The sequence below is a fragment of the Mandrillus leucophaeus genome, unplaced genomic scaffold (genome assembly GCF_000951045.1).
Source record: "Mandrillus leucophaeus isolate KB7577 unplaced genomic scaffold, Mleu.le_1.0 Scaffold189, whole genome shotgun sequence".
NCBI lineage: Eukaryota > Metazoa > Chordata > Mammalia > Primates > Cercopithecidae > Mandrillus > Mandrillus leucophaeus.
In genome coordinates this window covers 365278-383640 of record NW_012101909.1, presented here as the reverse complement: position 1 = coordinate 383640, position 18363 = coordinate 365278, and the positions used below count along the sequence as shown (strand labels likewise).

At 42.8% G+C, this 18363-nt stretch overlaps 1 protein-coding gene across 1 annotated transcript in view; it reads right to left on the bottom strand.

The window, feature by feature from the left end:
* Positions 1-18363, bottom strand: part of LOXHD1 (lipoxygenase homology domains 1) — a 193563-nt gene that overhangs the window by 142476 nt on the left and 32724 nt on the right. The window contains exon 5 of the mRNA XM_011978077.1: positions 6381-6479. Coding sequence (XP_011833467.1) covers positions 6381-6479 — 99 coding nt within the window. The remainder of the gene's footprint in view (positions 1-6380; positions 6480-18363) is intronic.

The window sequence follows — 18363 nt, the reverse complement described above, 5'->3', positions numbered from 1 at the left end:
TGCCAGTTGCTTGTCCTGAATTGGAACAATAGCCATGGCAGTTGGTAAAGGGGCTGTTGGTATTCAGCCTACAGATTTCCTTAGATCTGACTCCTTTTCTGGAAAATAGTGCTGGTAAGTATTAATACTATCAGATGCTGCTGGTTGTTTAACATAGTTTTGGTTTTTACTTTCATTTATTCCTCACCACAATTCAAGAAGGAGATATTATTAACTCTGTCTTGCAGATGAAGAAGCAGAGACTTAGAGAAGTTAAATAACTTGCCAAAAGTCACACAGGTTATAAGCACATAGTTAGGACTCAAATTTTAACTTGTTCTTTCTGCTCTGCAACTTTCCATTATTGTGTATCTACAAGTCTTATGTAGGCACCAATTTTTGCTTAAACCATCCTGTGTCCTTTCTTTTCATTTTTTTTTAATTTTAAATTGTGACAAAACATACATAAAATAATATAAGACATTCATGTACCCACCATCCAGATTTAAGAGAGATAACAGATATTAACATTTTGTCCAGTTTTCTCCAGACCTTTCTCATTTCTTAAGGATGTAAAACATGAGAGATATGTCTAAGGCTTCACTGTCTATCTCTTCCCTTCTACTCCTTTCCCAAAATAAACATTATCTTCAACTTGGTATATATCATTCCCAAGAATTTTTGTTTGCATATGTATCTATAAAGAAGATATACTATTTATGCATGTTTTAGAATTTTACATAAATAGTATCATAGTATACACTTCTTTACCTCAAATTATTCATCTGTACAACGGATGAATGTATGGAGATAATAACAGTATAACAGATGAATGTATGGAGATAATAACAGTGCCTCCCTCATAGGATTTTGCTGTGAGATTGGCTCAGTTAATACACAAACAGCACTTAGGATGGCTCCTGAAGTGTGGTAGTCACTATTGTATTACCATTGCTGCTGAGGTGGTTGCTATTGTTCCCGTTATCATTGTCACATACCCTTATGCTACTTGCTTTTTCTCAGTTAATGTTATCCTTTTGAGAGTACCTTGATGATTGTCGTAACTTTAGTTTATTCATCTGACTGCTATATAATAGTCATTGAATGAAGGAAATGCTGTTGTCTACGCATTCTTCTTCTGATGGACATTTAGGTCACTTCTAATTTTTTACTATTGCAAACAGCACTGAAATGGACTCTTCTGTACCCATCTCCTACTGCACATTCGTAAGAGCAGCTCTGAATAGACACCTCCAGTTTCTGGACCTGAAGGTGTGCTCATCTTCAGTTTATTAGATGTTGCAAAATTTACCTCCAAAAATGGTTGTACCACATTAATTACCACCAGTAGTATATGAAGATTCCTATTCCCCACAATCATTATTAACATATTTTTAAAAATTTTTATTCAGTGTGTACCCAATAGTATCTTGTTGTGGTTTTAATTTGCATTCCCCTATTTATTTGGGGAGTTTGAGAATATGTTCATGAATATATTTTGGCCATTTAGGCTTTGCTCTCCTGTAATTTTTCTGTTTATATCTTTTATTCCATTTTTCTCTTGTCTTGTTTGCCTATGTTCATCATACATTTTTCTTGTTTTAATAGACCTCAATTTATCAATATTTTCCTTTGCTGCTTGGGCTTTTAATGAATTGTTTATGAAATCCCATCTCTAAATTGAGATTAAAAAGAGTTTTTAGAGTTTCTTCTAAAAAATTTTATATTTTTGCTTTTTCACATTTAAGTATTTAGCCCATCTGTAAGTTATTTTATGCATGGTAAAAGGCAGGAATTTAATTTTATCATTTTTCACATGGTTAGACAATTGTTCAAACACCAGTAATTGAACACTTCATCTTTTCCTTCTGATTTATAATGCCAACTCTATGTGTGCTTCTAGCCTCTTCTGTTTCATTGCTCTATTTTGTTTATCCATCTAGTAAAAGCACACTGTTTTACTTTTTAGAGACCTAAAATGTCTTAATATCTGGCAGGGCAAATATTCCCATTATTAATATTGTTAGCATTATTTTCATTATTCAAAATTGTCTTGATAATATTTAGCTCTTTATGGCTTAGCCCTACATGAATTTTAGTAGCAGTGTAAGCAGTGGGGTATTGCCTTTTAAGATTTTGACTGAAATTGCATTGCATTTATAAAACAACCTGGGAAAATTTGGCATCCTAATGAATTTGAGTCTTTTCTCATCCTTGAACATATTTCTCAATTTATTTACATATTCTTGTATATCCTTCAATAAAAATTTATGGTTTTCCCAAAAGGCTCTTTTTAATATGTATTCTTAGGTAGCTTGTAATTGCTAATGTAAATAATGTATTTTTAAATTAAATATTTGCAGTGCTTATTTTTATTAATTTTTGTATAGTAATCTTATATTCAGCAACTTTAATAACTTTCTCTTTCATTGGTTCTAACGGTTTATAAATTCTCGTGGATTTTGTAGATGATCATTATTTTTTACAAAAGTGAAAGTTTGTTATTTCATTTTCAACCATTATAGCTTTTATTTCTTTTATTTGCCCTTTTTTCTGGCCCTAGGACCTCTAGTACTATGAAGAATAGAAATAATGAGTAGCTGGACTATTTCTTTTGTTCCTGGCTTTAAAAAGAGTTCTTTTAAGTTTTTAAAATTAAGCATATTTCTGCATATTTTGGTAGATATCCTCATATTTTTCAAAAAAATCTATTTCTAGTTTTCTATGGGTTTTTATAAAGTAAATAATGTAAATTTTCCTGCATCTATCAAGATAATTCTTTCTCTTTAATCTGTTACTATGATAAATTATATGAATAGGTTGACTATTATTAAATTATCATTAAATCCCTGGAATAAACCTTACAGAGTAGAAATTATTTGTCATATATCTATATATTTGTTTAAGAATTTGGTGTGCTAATATTTTATTTAAGATTTTTAGGTCTTTATTCATAAATAAGACTAATCTGTACATTTCTTTTTGTTAATTTATCAACCTGATTTTGGTATCAAAAATCATAAAATAAACTAGGACACAGTACATCTTTCCCTGTTCTTTGAAACCATTTATATAAGATGGAGATTCATAATTTCTTAAATATTTGGTAGATTTTGCCTGAACAATCTTCTTGGTCTGATGTCTTGAGTGAATTTTAATTGCTGCTCTAATTTCTTTAATGATTACAGATCTCCTTGGAAATTGGCTACAGCATGTTCTTAAGATAATCTTTTTAGGATGCTCAGATGAAAGATCAGGCTACATCATATAGTAGCAATCATAAGGCTTGGATCCCAGCCTCTTTACTATGCTAGAGGAGACCCTCATGTTCCCTCAAGCATAAAAGATAATGCTGCAGAAGAGGACCAAAGGCCAAGATTCTCCCATGTCATATTGCTATGAGACCCCAGCCCCAGGAAACAGGCTAGCCTTCTCCAATAATGTAGCTTAGGCCTCACAGCCCAAGGGCCAATGTCTCTCTCCCAGGTCTGCAGTCTTGCCCTGCAAGATCCTCCTGGAATGACCCAGTATGTAATGGGTAACAGGGACCTGCATAGTTGCTATTGCTACTGTTTCCTCTAGTTTCTGCGAATAAATTCTGTTCTGGATGGTGGTGGTGGTGGTGGTAGTGGTGATGTTGATACAACATGTGCTATCAGATTATTCACATTATAACTTATTATTTAATTACTTAGAAATATGCTTTTTAATTTTTAAATTGGGTGAGATGTGGATATTTCTTCTAATTTTATTGCCTTATGATCAAAGAATGTTGTCTCTATACTATTGATTCATTTAAGTTAAGGCTTGCTTTGTGATTTTGTATATGGTCATTATATGCTTGATAAGAATGTGTATTCTCTACTAGTTAGATGCAGTAATCTATATACTCCCTTTAGATCAAGCTTATTAACTGTGTAGTTAAAATCTTTTCCACTCATACTAAATTTGTATGCATTTGGCCTATCCATTATTGAGAGTATTGTATTAAAATCTCCCAGTATGATTCTGTATTTGCCAAATTCCTCCAAGAATTTTGTTAATTTTTGCTTCACATATTTTGGGCATATGTCCTTAAATTTACACAAGTTCAAAATTATTGTATCATTCTTTTTATCATTATTCCTTTTGTCATTGTCTAATATATTTTTATTTAAACAAAGTTGTTTGCCTTAAGGTTTCATTTGACAGATATTAATATAGCTATGCCAGAATCTTTGCTGTTTGTTAATGTTTTCCTGGTATATTTTATTTCATCCCATTTATTCTCAGACTTTCTGTATCATATACTGTATTTAAGCTGGATTTTAGAATTTTCATCTAACAGAATATCCATCTTTTAAATGATGACTTTGTTCTATTTATTAATACATTTGTTTTACTTTTTGCTATTAGCCATGTTTTTTCTTTGCTTCCCTTTCTTCATTTCCTTCCTTGTATCGGATTGATTATTTATTCCCTTTTATTTCTTCCTTTGGTTTTCAAATTATACAGTTCTGTTTTTGGGTGATTACTTTTACAATTTTGATATGCATACTTATTAAAATCTACAGTTAATCATTATCCCTGCTCTCCTGGGAATGGAGAGATCAGCAAGGGCCAAGACCCTTGCTATGTTTTAACTCTCATCATCCACTTTCCTTCTCAAATTTTATTGATTTTAATTGTTTGGGGTTCACATTTCCTCATGCACTGATGTTAGTCATCATTATTGTTTTGTATAGTCAATGCTTGCTTAGATTCATTATATAGTTATCCATTTTTGCTCACTTTTGTTTCTTGTATCTCATTCCTTTCTTCTGCATGGAATTTCCTTTTTCTTGAAGTATAACCTTTAGTGGTTGTTTAAGCATATGAATGGTAAACTCTATTTATCTTTGTTTGCATGGAAATTTGCTAATGTTGCCCTCACTCTGGAATGATAACCTAGCTGATATAGAATTATAGGATGATATATATCATTGCTTAGAATAGTGAAGATACTATTCCACGTACTTAGGACCTACATAGGTTGCTGATAGGAATTTGCTATCAATCTAATTATTGTTTTTATAGAAAGTAATCTGCCAAATCTGCTTCCTTTAAAAATATTTCCCTTTGCCTTTAGTTTCACCACAATATATCTAATTATCTGAAATTCTTGAGGATTTAATCTTATTGTGTGTTGTGTTGATTAATGCTTAGTTATGATGAATTATATACTTGAGTGTTTTGTAGTTTTGGAAAGTGAACACATCTTCAGTATTTTATCTGTGGAAATTTCAGGCAGTCTTGCAAATGCTTTTGCCAAATATGAAAGGTATTAATGGCAGGAAACCAATTTTCTGTACTTGAGGGAGAGGGGCTCCCAAATCACACTTGCAGTGTAAAATCAGACCTCAAGCCCACATGCAGTGCAGGCCTAAGGTATCAATTTCTCAGCATTTTTTTTTTTTTTAAATTTAGAGCTCTTGCCAAGAAACGTTTACTGTACTGATGAGCAAATTTTTTCCTGGTCTATTTTTTCACTAAAGATGCTCCTCTGAACCATCAGGGTTTCTGGCTTTATATTCAGTTTTAATTTCAAATCTCTTGACTCATGCAGGGCCAAGGTCTCATTTCCTGACCCCACATGGGTATGAAAGCTCATCCTCTAGACTGTTGAGCATGAAAGCTCTCTCCTTCCAGGAGCCACCACATCTATTCATAGTTAACACTTTGGTTTTGAATTCCCTCTTCAATTCTAGCACTGGCACCTGGAGATTTCTCTTTATTTTTTCCTCATAAGCTCAGCAATGCATTTTGAATTCTTTAGTATATTGTTACAAAATTCACATGTCTTTGTAGCTTTTCCAACTCCTATGTAATTCTGCTAAATTGGCAGAAGCAGAAGAGAACCACCTGTCTCATTCTTCTGACCTGAACTTCCTCTCAACACCTACAGCTGTGTCTGAGTTCTCAGTTCTTGCTTTCCCTGTGAGGCCAACTCAAATTCTTTTCCCAGCCTCATTCTGTTCTGCCCCAAACCACTGCATTGAATCAGGCCACAGCCAGCAACATCCCAAAGTATAATTCAAGATGGGCATGGAGCTTAGGAGGATAGAGTAAGTGAGAATGAGTTTCCTAGCGATGTGAAGCTTGGGAGTGTCCATGGTCTGAGATGCAGGACAATTGCAATCAACCCACAAACCAGCCGTACTGTAATCAGAAAACCCATCACACACATAAACTTTATAACACAAACTGAACACCCTGCTGCCCAGGACACGTCATTCCAAGCCACGTCACAAGAAGAGAGATGCTCAATAGAGGAGCCCAAAGGGGAGCTCAAGCTGCCTTCCTCTGCCAGGATTGTGGGAAGAATCCCATCTACAAAACAGTCCTGGGCTTGGCTTGCAAAAAAAAGAATTCAAACCCATTACCTGTGTCTCCATACTCTCCAAAAATATTGATGAAGACATCAGCATCTGTCCCTGCACCAATTATATCACCAGTGTACACCTTGACTTCATACTTATTACCTAGGAACAAGGAGAGAGAAAAACCTTAGCTCATCAGGATCCTGAGAAGAGAATAGAGGCCCCAAAGTAGCTATCACACCATCTACACTTACCCCCAGCAATGCATAAATTGTCACCATTACTGTCAATAACAGAGCAAAAAAACAAGTCAGTCCACATTGGTTCCAAATGGTCATTACATAATTGTCATCATTACTGTCAGTAACAGAGCAAAAAACAAATCACTCAACATTAGTTCCAAATGGTCATTGGATGTATGACCACTACTGTATGTGATGAATAAATCAGAGGCAGAGAAGACCTTCTGTTTTTTCTACTAATATGTTGACTTGAAACACAGGGATCAGCCCAGACCCAAGGTGCCACCCTGAACCAACCCTCACCATATCTCCCCTGAACTGTTGAAATGTCTCTAACTAGGCCCTCTGTATCTCCTCTGCCTTTCCCAATTCGTTTTCCACATTACACCACAGCATAGAAATTCACTGGGAAAACTGGATTCTGCAGATGAAAATCAAATTTATATGTAAATTGTCAAGGCCATAACCAATGCAAAGACAAGAGGCACCAATAGTGGCTGGTATGCTTAGGGCTCTTTGAAAGACCTGTATCTGCTTCCTGTATCTTTGCTCCATTCATTGAACAAAACTTAATTCCCTGTAACCTCCAAATGCCTTAGCTTCAGCCTCAGCCACAGCCTTGATGGGAGACGAGGCTCAAAGTAAACTTGACAACATGATGAGACCTGCCCAGGTCTCCCCAGCTGCAGCCTGCCTTAGAGTGAGGAGTAAAGCTCAGGGGTTGGTATGTGTGGTCAGGGGAAGGGGACTCCTCCAGCTTTTCACTGGGTGCCAACAATTCCAAGGGCTGAGACCACCCCCCTTCCCCTTTTCCTTTCCTACAGTGGCTTCCTATTTTTTATGTAGCAGAATCCCTTTTTATAGGTGTCTTTTGCCCAATACACAAAGCTGGTAAAAACTAGAGCTGTTCTAATCAAGGTTCAGAGTCCCAGCCCCTCTGCCCACCTGTTCCCTAGTGCCTTCTCTGAGCCCTGTCCCTAGCCCATAGAGGTTTTTCTCTTCTGTATTCCTCAGCTCTGCTATGTTGCCTGTGACAATGATTTTTGAGTTTTGCCATTTACTGTCTTGTGGTGTTTGCTACTTCCTGCAGGTAAGCCTTCGAATTTCAAGTATTTATAGGAGGGCTGGGAGCAGGACTTCCTTCTCCTAGATAATCTCTCCCACAGACCCTAGCACAGTGCTAGGCATGTACATTACAGTCTCATTAAGTACGTTGGGAAGTAAATTGAATCAAATTTCCTAAAATTCAAAGTTCCCAGGAAGTTGCTCAGGGCAAAGGACTGAGGTTGGAGAGATGAGGAGAAAACTTAATTTCATCCCTTCTAGAGGTGACACAGTGCAGGATCCTGCAGGAGCCCCACAGAGGACAGCCCTCACACAACCCCTGAAAGTTGTCCTTGACCTGGTGAGAACACTGAGGCAGGAGCAGCCGGTGCCCTCCCTTTCTCTCCTCAATCCTCACTTAGGGAAACCCATCAATGGGGTAGGAAAGAATCCTGCAATCCTTGTCCCTAACTGAGAGCTCCAGGAGGAGCAACCACTCTCAGACTCCCACACCTCTTGCTTTACAGTGAAGATCCTCTGAGACCGCAGCCAGAACCAGAGGTCTGGGAAGAGGCCAGGTCCAGGGAACTCTGAGGTGAGCAGCTTGAAACTTGGGCCACACTCAGGTTACCTGGCAGTAACACCTGGCAGGTGTTAAATGGGCAGATTCCAGGTTTCCCTCCCAGAGCTTCTGAGTCATGCAGTTTGTAAGGACCAGGGAGGCCTCGACCATGGCTAGCTAATTCTGCTGTTACCGTCTTCCATATTCCAGAGGCTGCCCCCTAGGCTTGGTTCTCTCCTCCCTGGCTGGCAGCACCTCTGAGAACATTCATTTTGGCTCACAACCTTTCCCAACTCCAGTCCAGGGCTCACTTCACACAGAGGCGAGACCCCTCTTCAGGGTGGCACGATGCCCAGGGCCCCTTGGCTGGTGAACCCAGGGAGGGTGGGGGCCGGGGAAGGTTCTGAAGGTCACCACTGAGCATCAGTCCATTGGAAGGGGCAGCAGGGCTCCAGGGGAAACTGCACACAGTGAAGCAGGAGAAAGGATGAGAGGGGCTGGGAAGCATTTATCAAAAGAATCGCCAATATTCTGAATCATTCCAGAAGGCAGAATTCTAATTAACGAGTTGAGTTATAAAGCAGATTTTCGCTCACCAAAGGAAAGATTTTGTAGTATCTAAGGCTATTCAACAAAGGAATGGATGCCCTTGGATGAGGGAGGGAGTTTCCCCTCCCTAGAGACACCTGACAGCATGTGCCAAGCACATTGGTGGAGAGTCACCTGCCAGGGATGCTGCACAGAAAATGCCATAGGTGAGAGGATGTGGAAACACTAAAGGTCCTTTTTAATCTGAAATTCCCTGACACTTGACCAGGTACGACAGACTCTGGAGGGAAGCCAAGGGATCAAGGAGACATCTCAGAAGATAGGGGAAGCACCCCAAATCAGGAAAAGTGAGGCCTGGGCAGCACAAACCCACATAGGACTTTGGGAACACACAGCATCTATGCTCTGGGAAAGTCTGGAGAAGCAGACCACGAACCCAAAGCGAGGCAATGTGGGGAGACAGACCAAGAGTCAGAGATCAGGAGACCAGGGCTGAGGTGGAAAGGAGCTTCTAGGCCTTTCCAGCTGAGGTGGACAAGGGACCCAAGCCAAGATATCAGGAAGTCAGGTGGAGAGAGGTCAGGAGGAAGCTGACTCTAGAACAAGAAGACTGTCCTCTAGCCTCTGCAGAACTTTCTACGGCAGATGGGGCCCTGAGTCCATATGCAATTGGCTGGGTGGAGAATAGGATCCCTGTGTGACAGGTGACTGCCAATCACACTGAGTGAGAAGAAAGAGCTGCAGCAGGGATGGACAGATGTACCTCATGAAACCATTTTTTAGAAGGCTCCATACATGGACGCTGAGGTTTATTACATCACTTTTCTACCTCCTTTATTTCATATTCCCTCTTCAGGCAGAACCCCAGACTATCTACTTTGCCATTTTCCAAAACAAGGCCCAGGGCCCAATGCCAGTCCTGACCTGTGCTTAGGTGCATCTGCCAATGAGAGAGCAAGGCTGAGTAAAAGTAGGGCTCCATTCTCTTACTGTTGGCAAATGTCAGCTCAGGGCATCGAGCCTTCCTAACAGTCAGACAAGTGCCCCCAATTTCCTGTGACTAGAGTTTCAGTGAGTGCAGACTTGCTGTTCTGGTCTCAAGAGGGTTTTTGCTTGTTCAGCTCACCCCTTGGATCTTGTAATCTGTGAGAACAAAATGCCCACATATGAGATAGGGCTGCTGCCCTGGCAACTGGGCACTGACCAGAGAGAAAGGTGAAAGACTGATTAAAAAAAGAAAATTCCTGCCCAAAGGCCAGCAGGAAGCAGGGAAATAGGGAGAAAGATGATGATAAGAAAGAATTCCCATGTGAGCCAAAAGGTCACCTTTCATCTCTGAAAATGACATGGTGGATTCATCTTCCAAGGGCAAATAATACTAAATATTCACAAAGGCATTTGCAGCTAACAAGCCACTTGCATATCCTAGATGTCATTTGACCCACACAATGACTGCATGTGACAGGCAGAGCAGGTGCTGTTGACATTCTCATTTACAGATAAGAAAACTGAAGCTAGAGGGCAGGGTGGCTCGCCCCAGGACAGGTAGTTGCTAAATGATGCAAGAAGGGCTCAAAGCAAGGTCTCTGGTCTTTGAATCCAGGGCTCTTCCCAGAATACCTCAGGCCTCCCAGGTCCTACGCCAGGGTCAGCAAACTTTTTCTGTAAAGTACCAGATAGGAAATATTTTAGGATTTGCAGGCCATTCGGTCTCTGTCACATCAACTGTTCAACTCTGCTGTTGTGGCACGAAAGCAACAATAGACAATATCACATAAACAAATGGTATGTGGCTATGTTCTAGTAAGACTTTATTTATGGACACTGCCATGTGAATTTCATATAATTTTTACGTTCCCCAAAATATTACTTTTTTAAAAAATTCTTTTCAACTGTTTAAAAAACATAGAAACCATTCTTAGCTTGGGGTCAACACAAAAACAGGTGGCAGGCTGGGATTGAGCCACCCATGAGAGTTAGGATATGTCTTGCACTCTCAGGCACTGTTCTGCCTGTCTCTAGGCAGGGGGTGGTGGGCAGATCTGCTCTCTGTGGCCTGGAATGGGAGCAAAGCTGCCTGGACCAGGGTGGTCAGCTGCTGGCTATAGGATAATGGCAGCATATCCAGACCATTAGCTGAGCATCTCAAGGCTCTGAAGACTGGGGAAGGAGTGCCCTCTCTCTGTTGCAGTGGAGCATGTCCTATGCCCATTGTGAATGAGCAGAGCCAACTTTCCCTGCCCCTACAATGCCATGTGGCTGGGCTGAGCCTGGCGGTCCACTGATAGAGGCGGTGGCCTGGTCTAGGGTTTCCTAAAAGTGGGGACAGAGGGCAGCACCACTTCTGCAACCTTAGTCTTAAGCATTTTGTTCATAGCCTGATTGAGAGTGAGTAAGGAGCAGAAATGGAAAGAAATGTGAAGGCCAAGTTGGAGGAGAGGCTAGCACTGAGTGCACCCGTCTTCCTGATCAAGCTTAGGAGAGACAGGGCTTAGTGATGGATTATGGAAATCGTCACCCAAGCCAGCTCTAGAGCTGGCCTGTGATTTACCCATTTAGTGTATTATCTGTTGTTCAATTGTCCCTAGATTTGATTTCTCTCTGGCCTTTTAGCAGGGCTACCATCAGCCTATACGGGGCATTTGTGCAAATTAGGCAAAAAGAACCCCTTTCTCAAGACACTTTACTGCCATCTGTTGGATAACTCTCAAAATAAACACACAAATCTACAAGCTCTCTGATATGAATTGTGTCTCCTTACATAGTCGCACTTGTGCAGTGTGTGACCTGCACATCTGAGCCCAGTAACCCTACCTTTCAGGTAGTCACCTCCTTCCACTAAAGGTCAACATGAGCTCATGGAAGTCAAACTAATTTGAGCATTGATCTGAAGAATATACCGGGAGGGTTGTAGACCAGGGATTAAGCTAAACACATGGTACCTTCCAAAGCCAACCAGAATTGAGCTGGGGTCCTGTGCAGGTGGGATTAGCTGCAGCCTAAAGATAGAGTGCCCACACAAGGCCACAACAGAGGGTTGTCTGTGCCCCCATTGCCCTGCTCAGTGGATATACATGCCCCGATGTGTCCTGTTTTTCCTCTGCAGGCCCTGTGGCAGGGACACAAGGCTGCTCCCTCTAAACAGGAAATCCATCCCTTGCTGGCTGGCCGGAAGCTGCCTGTGTGGGCTTCCAGAAAAGGCAGACACTGGCAGGCCCGAGCTGCCTGCCTGCGCCTGGTGCACCAGCCACCCCCACAGTGCTCTGTCTGGAACAGTCAGCACACAGCAGCGACAGAACACATCTCCAGAGAGCTACCCCAGGCCACGTGGAGAGGCAGAGCCATGAGGGGGCCGGGTCCCCAAATCCAGTGCTGCATGCACAGTGGAGCCCGGTGGGGCTGCTTGCCACATTCCTGACCACAGAAGTCAAGCATATGCCCTGTAACTAAGCCCCCATCTCATCAGATTGCACTGGTGCAATCTGAGCCTCAGGGAAGCTCACGTGGTCCAGGCTTTCTTAGGAAGCAGAGAATCATGAATGAACTGGTGGAGTTTCTTTTCCTTGCCTTTCGCCCATCCGCACATCCTGTTTAAATAGAACGTGGCTTTAGCTATTTTAGCAGGTGAGGGTGAGGAGGGGGTTGGAAGGAGGATGATTGGGCCTGATTTTACCCCACCCGCAAGTGAATCTGCAATGGCTCACACCCTGACACCCCTCACTTCCGCTCACTGAGAGCCAAGATGCTAGAAGTGAGATATCACAGGCGCTGCGTAGGAGGAGATGAAAATGGCAAGAGAGAGATTCAGCGGGGGCTGCCCTGGGGGTGGGAGATGAGGGGGAATGTTCTCTCCCAGCCAGGGAAGGCCCCCTCACTACTCAAGCCCACACAGATGTGGGGAGGGGTTGGTCCGCAGAACCCAAGGATGGGCAGGGGGGCAATGCCAGGTGCCAGAAGCTGGCTCATGGCCACCAACCAATGGATTCCCTCCCAGGAGTGTGGACTCCAGTTCTTTCTCCCATGCTACCCCCAAAAGGTTTCCTCTTCCTTCATCAGGCCTGGAGACCCATTGCCTCTCAGCCAGGCTCTCATCTACTGTCTCTTCCTCATTCTCCAGAGTCTTCCACCTCCATTACCTCCAATCCACCCTCCCATCATCACTTTGTACCAACTCTTCCGTGGCCTCTGCGAGATGCTCTCTGCTCCTGGGACCACACACAAGGCACTGGGACGATGGATGACAGGCTCTCTTCTTTTGCTTTCCTCCTGTAACTTCCTTCCTTAGTCTTTTCTCCCTCTCACTGTCTTACAAATAAAACTGGAACTTTTCTCCTTAGAACACCCTCCACCATGCTTTCCTTGCAGACACACTCCTTACCAAAATCATAAGCACCTCTGATGCTCCGAGAAATTGCAATGAGCCAGTCGCTTCTACCACATCGTTTAATCCTCACAGTGATGGACCCTATGGCTACTAGCATCACCACTTTTAATAATGAGGCAATGGAAGCAGGAGCTTAAGAAGCGTGATGGTATTCACACAATTAGAAAGGGTACAGCCTGGATTTGGACTCGGGGCATCTAGACAAGAAAGTTCCCTCTTGGCTGTCACTGCCCCCATCCTGCCAGCTTCCAAACCTCAGGTTCTCTCAAACCTCAGGTTCAAACCTCAGGTTCTCTCAAAAGTTCCCACCTCCCAAACCCACATTGCCCCACTCCTGGTGCATGCTGTGTTCCTTTAGCAACTAACGTGCTCAAATACAGTCTGTGCATTTGACCTCAGCCAAGCCTAGTTATGCACTGACACGAAAACATCACTTGGTCCTTAAAAGTTGCTCATGGGCAGAAATCAAGAAATAATATTCTACAGCAGTGGCATCCAGTCTTTTTGCTTCCCTGGGGCCACATTGGAAGGAGAATTCCCTTGGGCCACACACAAAATACATTAACACTAACGATAGCTGATGAGCTAAAAAAAAAAAAAAAAAAAAAATTGCAAAAAAATCTCATGTTTTAAGAAAGTTTATGAATTTTTGTTGGGTCATATTCAAAGCTGTCCTGGGCCACATGCAGCCTGTGGGTGGTGGGTTGGACAAGCTGGCCCTATACCATTCATTCCCCTCAAGTAAATATACAGCTGGTACATTTGTCTAGGGAACTGTTCAATGTAAGTCTGATACTATCAGGTGTGAAACATAGGAGGGAGTAGATCAGCCTCCACTCTTTTAGCTTATCCTGCTGGTTCCTTTTCCAGCCACTGCCCAGTCCTGAAGAGCTATTTCTACCTGCCCTGCAGTCACTCGTCCTCCTTTGCTTCCTTTCCTGCCTCTCTACGGAAGACTCCTCCCATCCACCTGCACATTTCTGTAACCTTGGCTCCATTACTTCCCTTTCCAACCCAGACTCTAGTAGACTGCTAGTACTATCTTCCCAGAGCGCCAGAACACCAGCACTTTTCATATACTACTGGAATGTCACCCAGCCTTCCTGGAGGGCAGGTAAGTGATATATGTCGAAAGTCTTAACATTCTGCAAATCCCTTGAACCAACCATTCAAGCACTATGCATTAGTTTATACTGAGGGAGTAGTTACATTAATTGATCACCTATAAGGATGTCTCTCACAGCATCGTTAATACTGACAAAAAATTGAGATCAACCTAAAAATACCCAAAATAGGAGATTTGGGGGGTGAAATATTATATTCTCCCATTCATGGACTTCTATGCAGCCACTTAAAATAACAGAAGATGGGCCGGGCACAGTGGCTCACACCTGTAATCCCAACACTTTGGGAGGCCGAGGTGGGCAGATCACTTGAGGTCAGAAGTTTGAAACCAGCCCAGCCAACATGGTAAAACCCTGTCTCTAATAAAAATACAAAAATTAGCCAGGTGTGGTGGTGCATGCCTGTAATCCCAGCTACTCAGGAGGCTGAGGCAGGAGAATCACCTGAACCCAGGAGGCAGAGGTTGCAGTGAGTCAATATCGTGCTACTGCACTCCAGCCTGGGCAACAGAGTGAGACTCTGTCTCAAAAAATAAATAAATATAAAATAAAATATCAGAAGATGATTTGAGTCTATAATGTAGTATTAAGTGAAACAACATGGTTATAAAATTGAGTATAATGCAATACCATTTTAATATGTAGGGTTTAATATGTTCATAAACAAAAATTTAAAAAATGGGAAGGAAATTCACCAAAATGTTAACAGCGGTGTCTCCAAGGCAATTGTACTCAGTACTTAAGTTCAAGCCTCTGGATTTGCTCCTAGTTCCATCCTTATAGACAAATGATTTCACCTCTCCCTTCCTCAGTTTTCTTCATCTGTAAGATGGGGATAACAGTAAACCTCCCTCGCAGCATTGTGAAAGTTAAATGGATGTTTAGATAGATAGGTGGATGGATAGATGAGATTAATAGTTTGTTGAGTAAGTGCCGGATAAAAATCAGCTATTATCGTCTTTGAGTGACTGGATTATGGACGATTTTAGTATTCTTCTGTTGCTTATTTGTACTTTTGAATTTTTACAATGGCCATATTTTTTCTGTGATTGAAAACTGAAGTCACCTAATGTCAATACTTCAGTAGGTCATGTCCTCTGTATTTCAGAAGAAACCGTTGAAAGTTCCTGCCAATTTATTATACCCTCAAGCTGGCTTTGTCACACAAATGCCTTGAGCCAGTCTGAGTGGCAGTGAGGCTGGAGGGAAGATTGAGAACTGGATGGCCAATGAGAGAGAATAGACACGAAGGCCACCAGCAGAGACCCAACCCCAGGCAGGTGGGAACCCTTTCTCTGACTCTTGCTGGGCTCACACTGGCGGCTCAAGGGAGGGTTTCAGCAGGAAGCCATTGGTGCTGGAATGGACACTGACAGCTGGATCTGGGCCAAGACACTGTCTGTGTCATCAGTTCAGATTTTCATGCATACAAAATGCAACATGGAGAAAGTGCTAGTTCTACAAACAGAAAAAAAGGCTATTTTAAACACCTATTTAAAGATCAAAATAACCAAGTTTGAAGCAAGTACACAATGCCATGCATTCTCCAAATGTTCTGGCTGCTGGATTGAAGGAGAATGTGGTTGGTGGTGGTTCTGGGAGGGTGGAGGCCACAGTGAAAATATGAGGTGGAGGATCCCTTCTCAGCTGTGTGAGTGACACTGGGCCATCAAAGCTCATTTGCCCAAGTACCCTCATTTCATTTAAAATCCTAGAAAACTCCTCACCCATGAAGTCTCAGTTTGAGCATCAACTCCTCTATAAAGCCCTCCTGATTCCTTCTTCCCCTATGCTCCCATTGTCCTGGGCCATACCCCACTTAGAATATTCTATCCCTGTGCACTGTGATTGTTTATTGGCTTGATTCTCTCCCCTCTAGACTCTGAGCTCCCAGAGAGAAGGGCCTGTATGTATTCACCCTGAGCGCAGGCTCTGGTGCATGGAAGGCTCCCCTGCAAAATGCCCATTGAATCACTGAATGAATGCGCTTAACAGGAGGAATGACAGGAGTATGAGCTGGCACCAAAAGCCCAAGACTGCAGCTCTGCCCTACAGTTATGCTGTGTGACCAAGAGCAAGCAGTTTAATTTCCTTGGGCTTCCATTTTCTCCTCTGAAATGGAGGAAGAGTAGATAAAGTCCCTTTTGGTCCTTAAATTCTCTGATGTGCCACACTGGGGCCTCACTCAGAGTGGTTCTCTTCTTCCCACTCTTTCCGGAGATGATTTTCTGCAGTGCTAGGTGGGAGCAGATGGGGTGGGCGGGGAGCTGCTGTGAGCTTCAGTGGAGGAAGGTGCTGCAGGGCTGGCTCAGCCCTCCCTACCCTTGAGCCCTTGCCCCTGTCTGGAAATTCCTCCATGGAGTTCAAAGGAACAATGATCCCCAAGCAGCACCCACAGCAAATAGGCTCAGAGAGCCCTGGAGAATGTGTAAGGCTCCGTGAAGGAAAATGACAAAGCATCAGAAAAAGAGGCTCTCCCTCCTGGCTTTAACTGCAGTCAAGGTCATGAGTCTCTTCCCAGTTGTCTGCTTGAACCTGCCTGGATTCCAGAGGGGAACCGGGCACTGAGTAGCTCCGGAGTCCTCTCTAAGAGGTTTGAATCTTAAGCCTGTGCATCTCAGAATCAGAAAAAGCCTGGATGTGGGGGAAGAAGAAAAGGAAACATCAGGAGCTTAACCACAAGGACAAGCACCACGCTATTGTGTCATTTACTGAGCATTGACTCTGTGCCTTTGCACTAAGTCCTGTGTGCTCATTTCCCCAGTTAACCTTATCAGGTAGAAATTAATGTTATCTCCACTTTACAGATGAGAAAATAGAGGCACAGAGCTTAAGGCATCTGCTCATGCTAGCATAAGTGGCAAAATGGCAGAGCTAGCTTTTGACCATGGAGAAGGGGAGTCCAGAGACTGAGCCCATGGTGGGGGGCTATCTTGAAGATGGGAAGTACAGGGGGATGAAATAGGGGAGAAAGATCCACAGCAGAAAGGAAGCCACCAAAGGCCAGTCTCCTTTTGCCCCCGTGAAGGACGGCTGGCCTTGGACCTCTCCATCTCTCTTTGGTTATGAAGGTGGACACTCTAGTGCCCTGAAAAGACTCCAAGAGACCCCCTAGCCCAGGTACTCTACAGAGGAAGAAACTGAGGATGGGAGGGGAACTGAGATCTGCCCCAGGTATCATTGCTATTGGGTGGCAAAGCCAGAACCAGAACTCAGGATGTATAGTCCCATGAGCCTTCTGACCCAGAGAGTTACTTTAACATTGATGATTTAGGCCAGGCGCGGTGGCTCATGCCTGTAATCCCAGCGCTTTGGGAGGCCAAGGTAGGCGGATCATGAGGTCAGGAGATCGAGACCATCCTAGCTAACACGGTGAAATCCTGTCTCTACTAAAAATACAAAACAATTAGCCAGGCATGGTAGTGGGCACCTGTAGTCCCAGCTTCTTGGGAGGCTGAGGCAGAAGAATGGCATGAACCCAGGAGGTGGTGGAGCTCCCAGTGAGCGGAGATTGTGCCACTGCACTCCAGCCTGGGCAACAGGGCAAGACTCCGTCTCAGAAAAAAAAAAAAAAAAAAAGATTGATGATTTAATTACTCTATGGTAATATCCTATAGAATCTGGGAATAAGTCAGGGCTTCTGGCTTCTTGACAGAGCCTTTGTGATGGGTGTTTTATGCTCCAGTCATGCAGGGTGTTTTCATTTTGCATTTGCTTTTGCACTATGCAGTCCTCTGGCAAGTCCATGATCCTCTGCAGGGCAGTACAATTTGCACATGCCCCTAATACGTTAATCAAAATCCCTTTCTTATCCCATTCTCCCCTCAAATGCACCCTGGGCACTGTGCCCAACGTGGACATGTCAAGACTGGGTACACATCTGGAGCTGTGTGATAATCATTGTGTGGCACTGCATGGGCTGGAATAAAACTATAACCCATTTACCTGATGAAACAGCCAGGAATGGAAACAGTGATTATGCTGAAAACAAACACAATTCCATTTCTACCCATTCCCAAGTGCTGTGCAGCTTTCAGCCCCCAGCTCTAGTTTTCTCACTGGGCATAAGAAAAAAAGGAAAGAAAGAAAGAAAGGAAAAGAAAAGAAAAGAAGGAAATTCATTTGCTCCAGACTGGGAGTC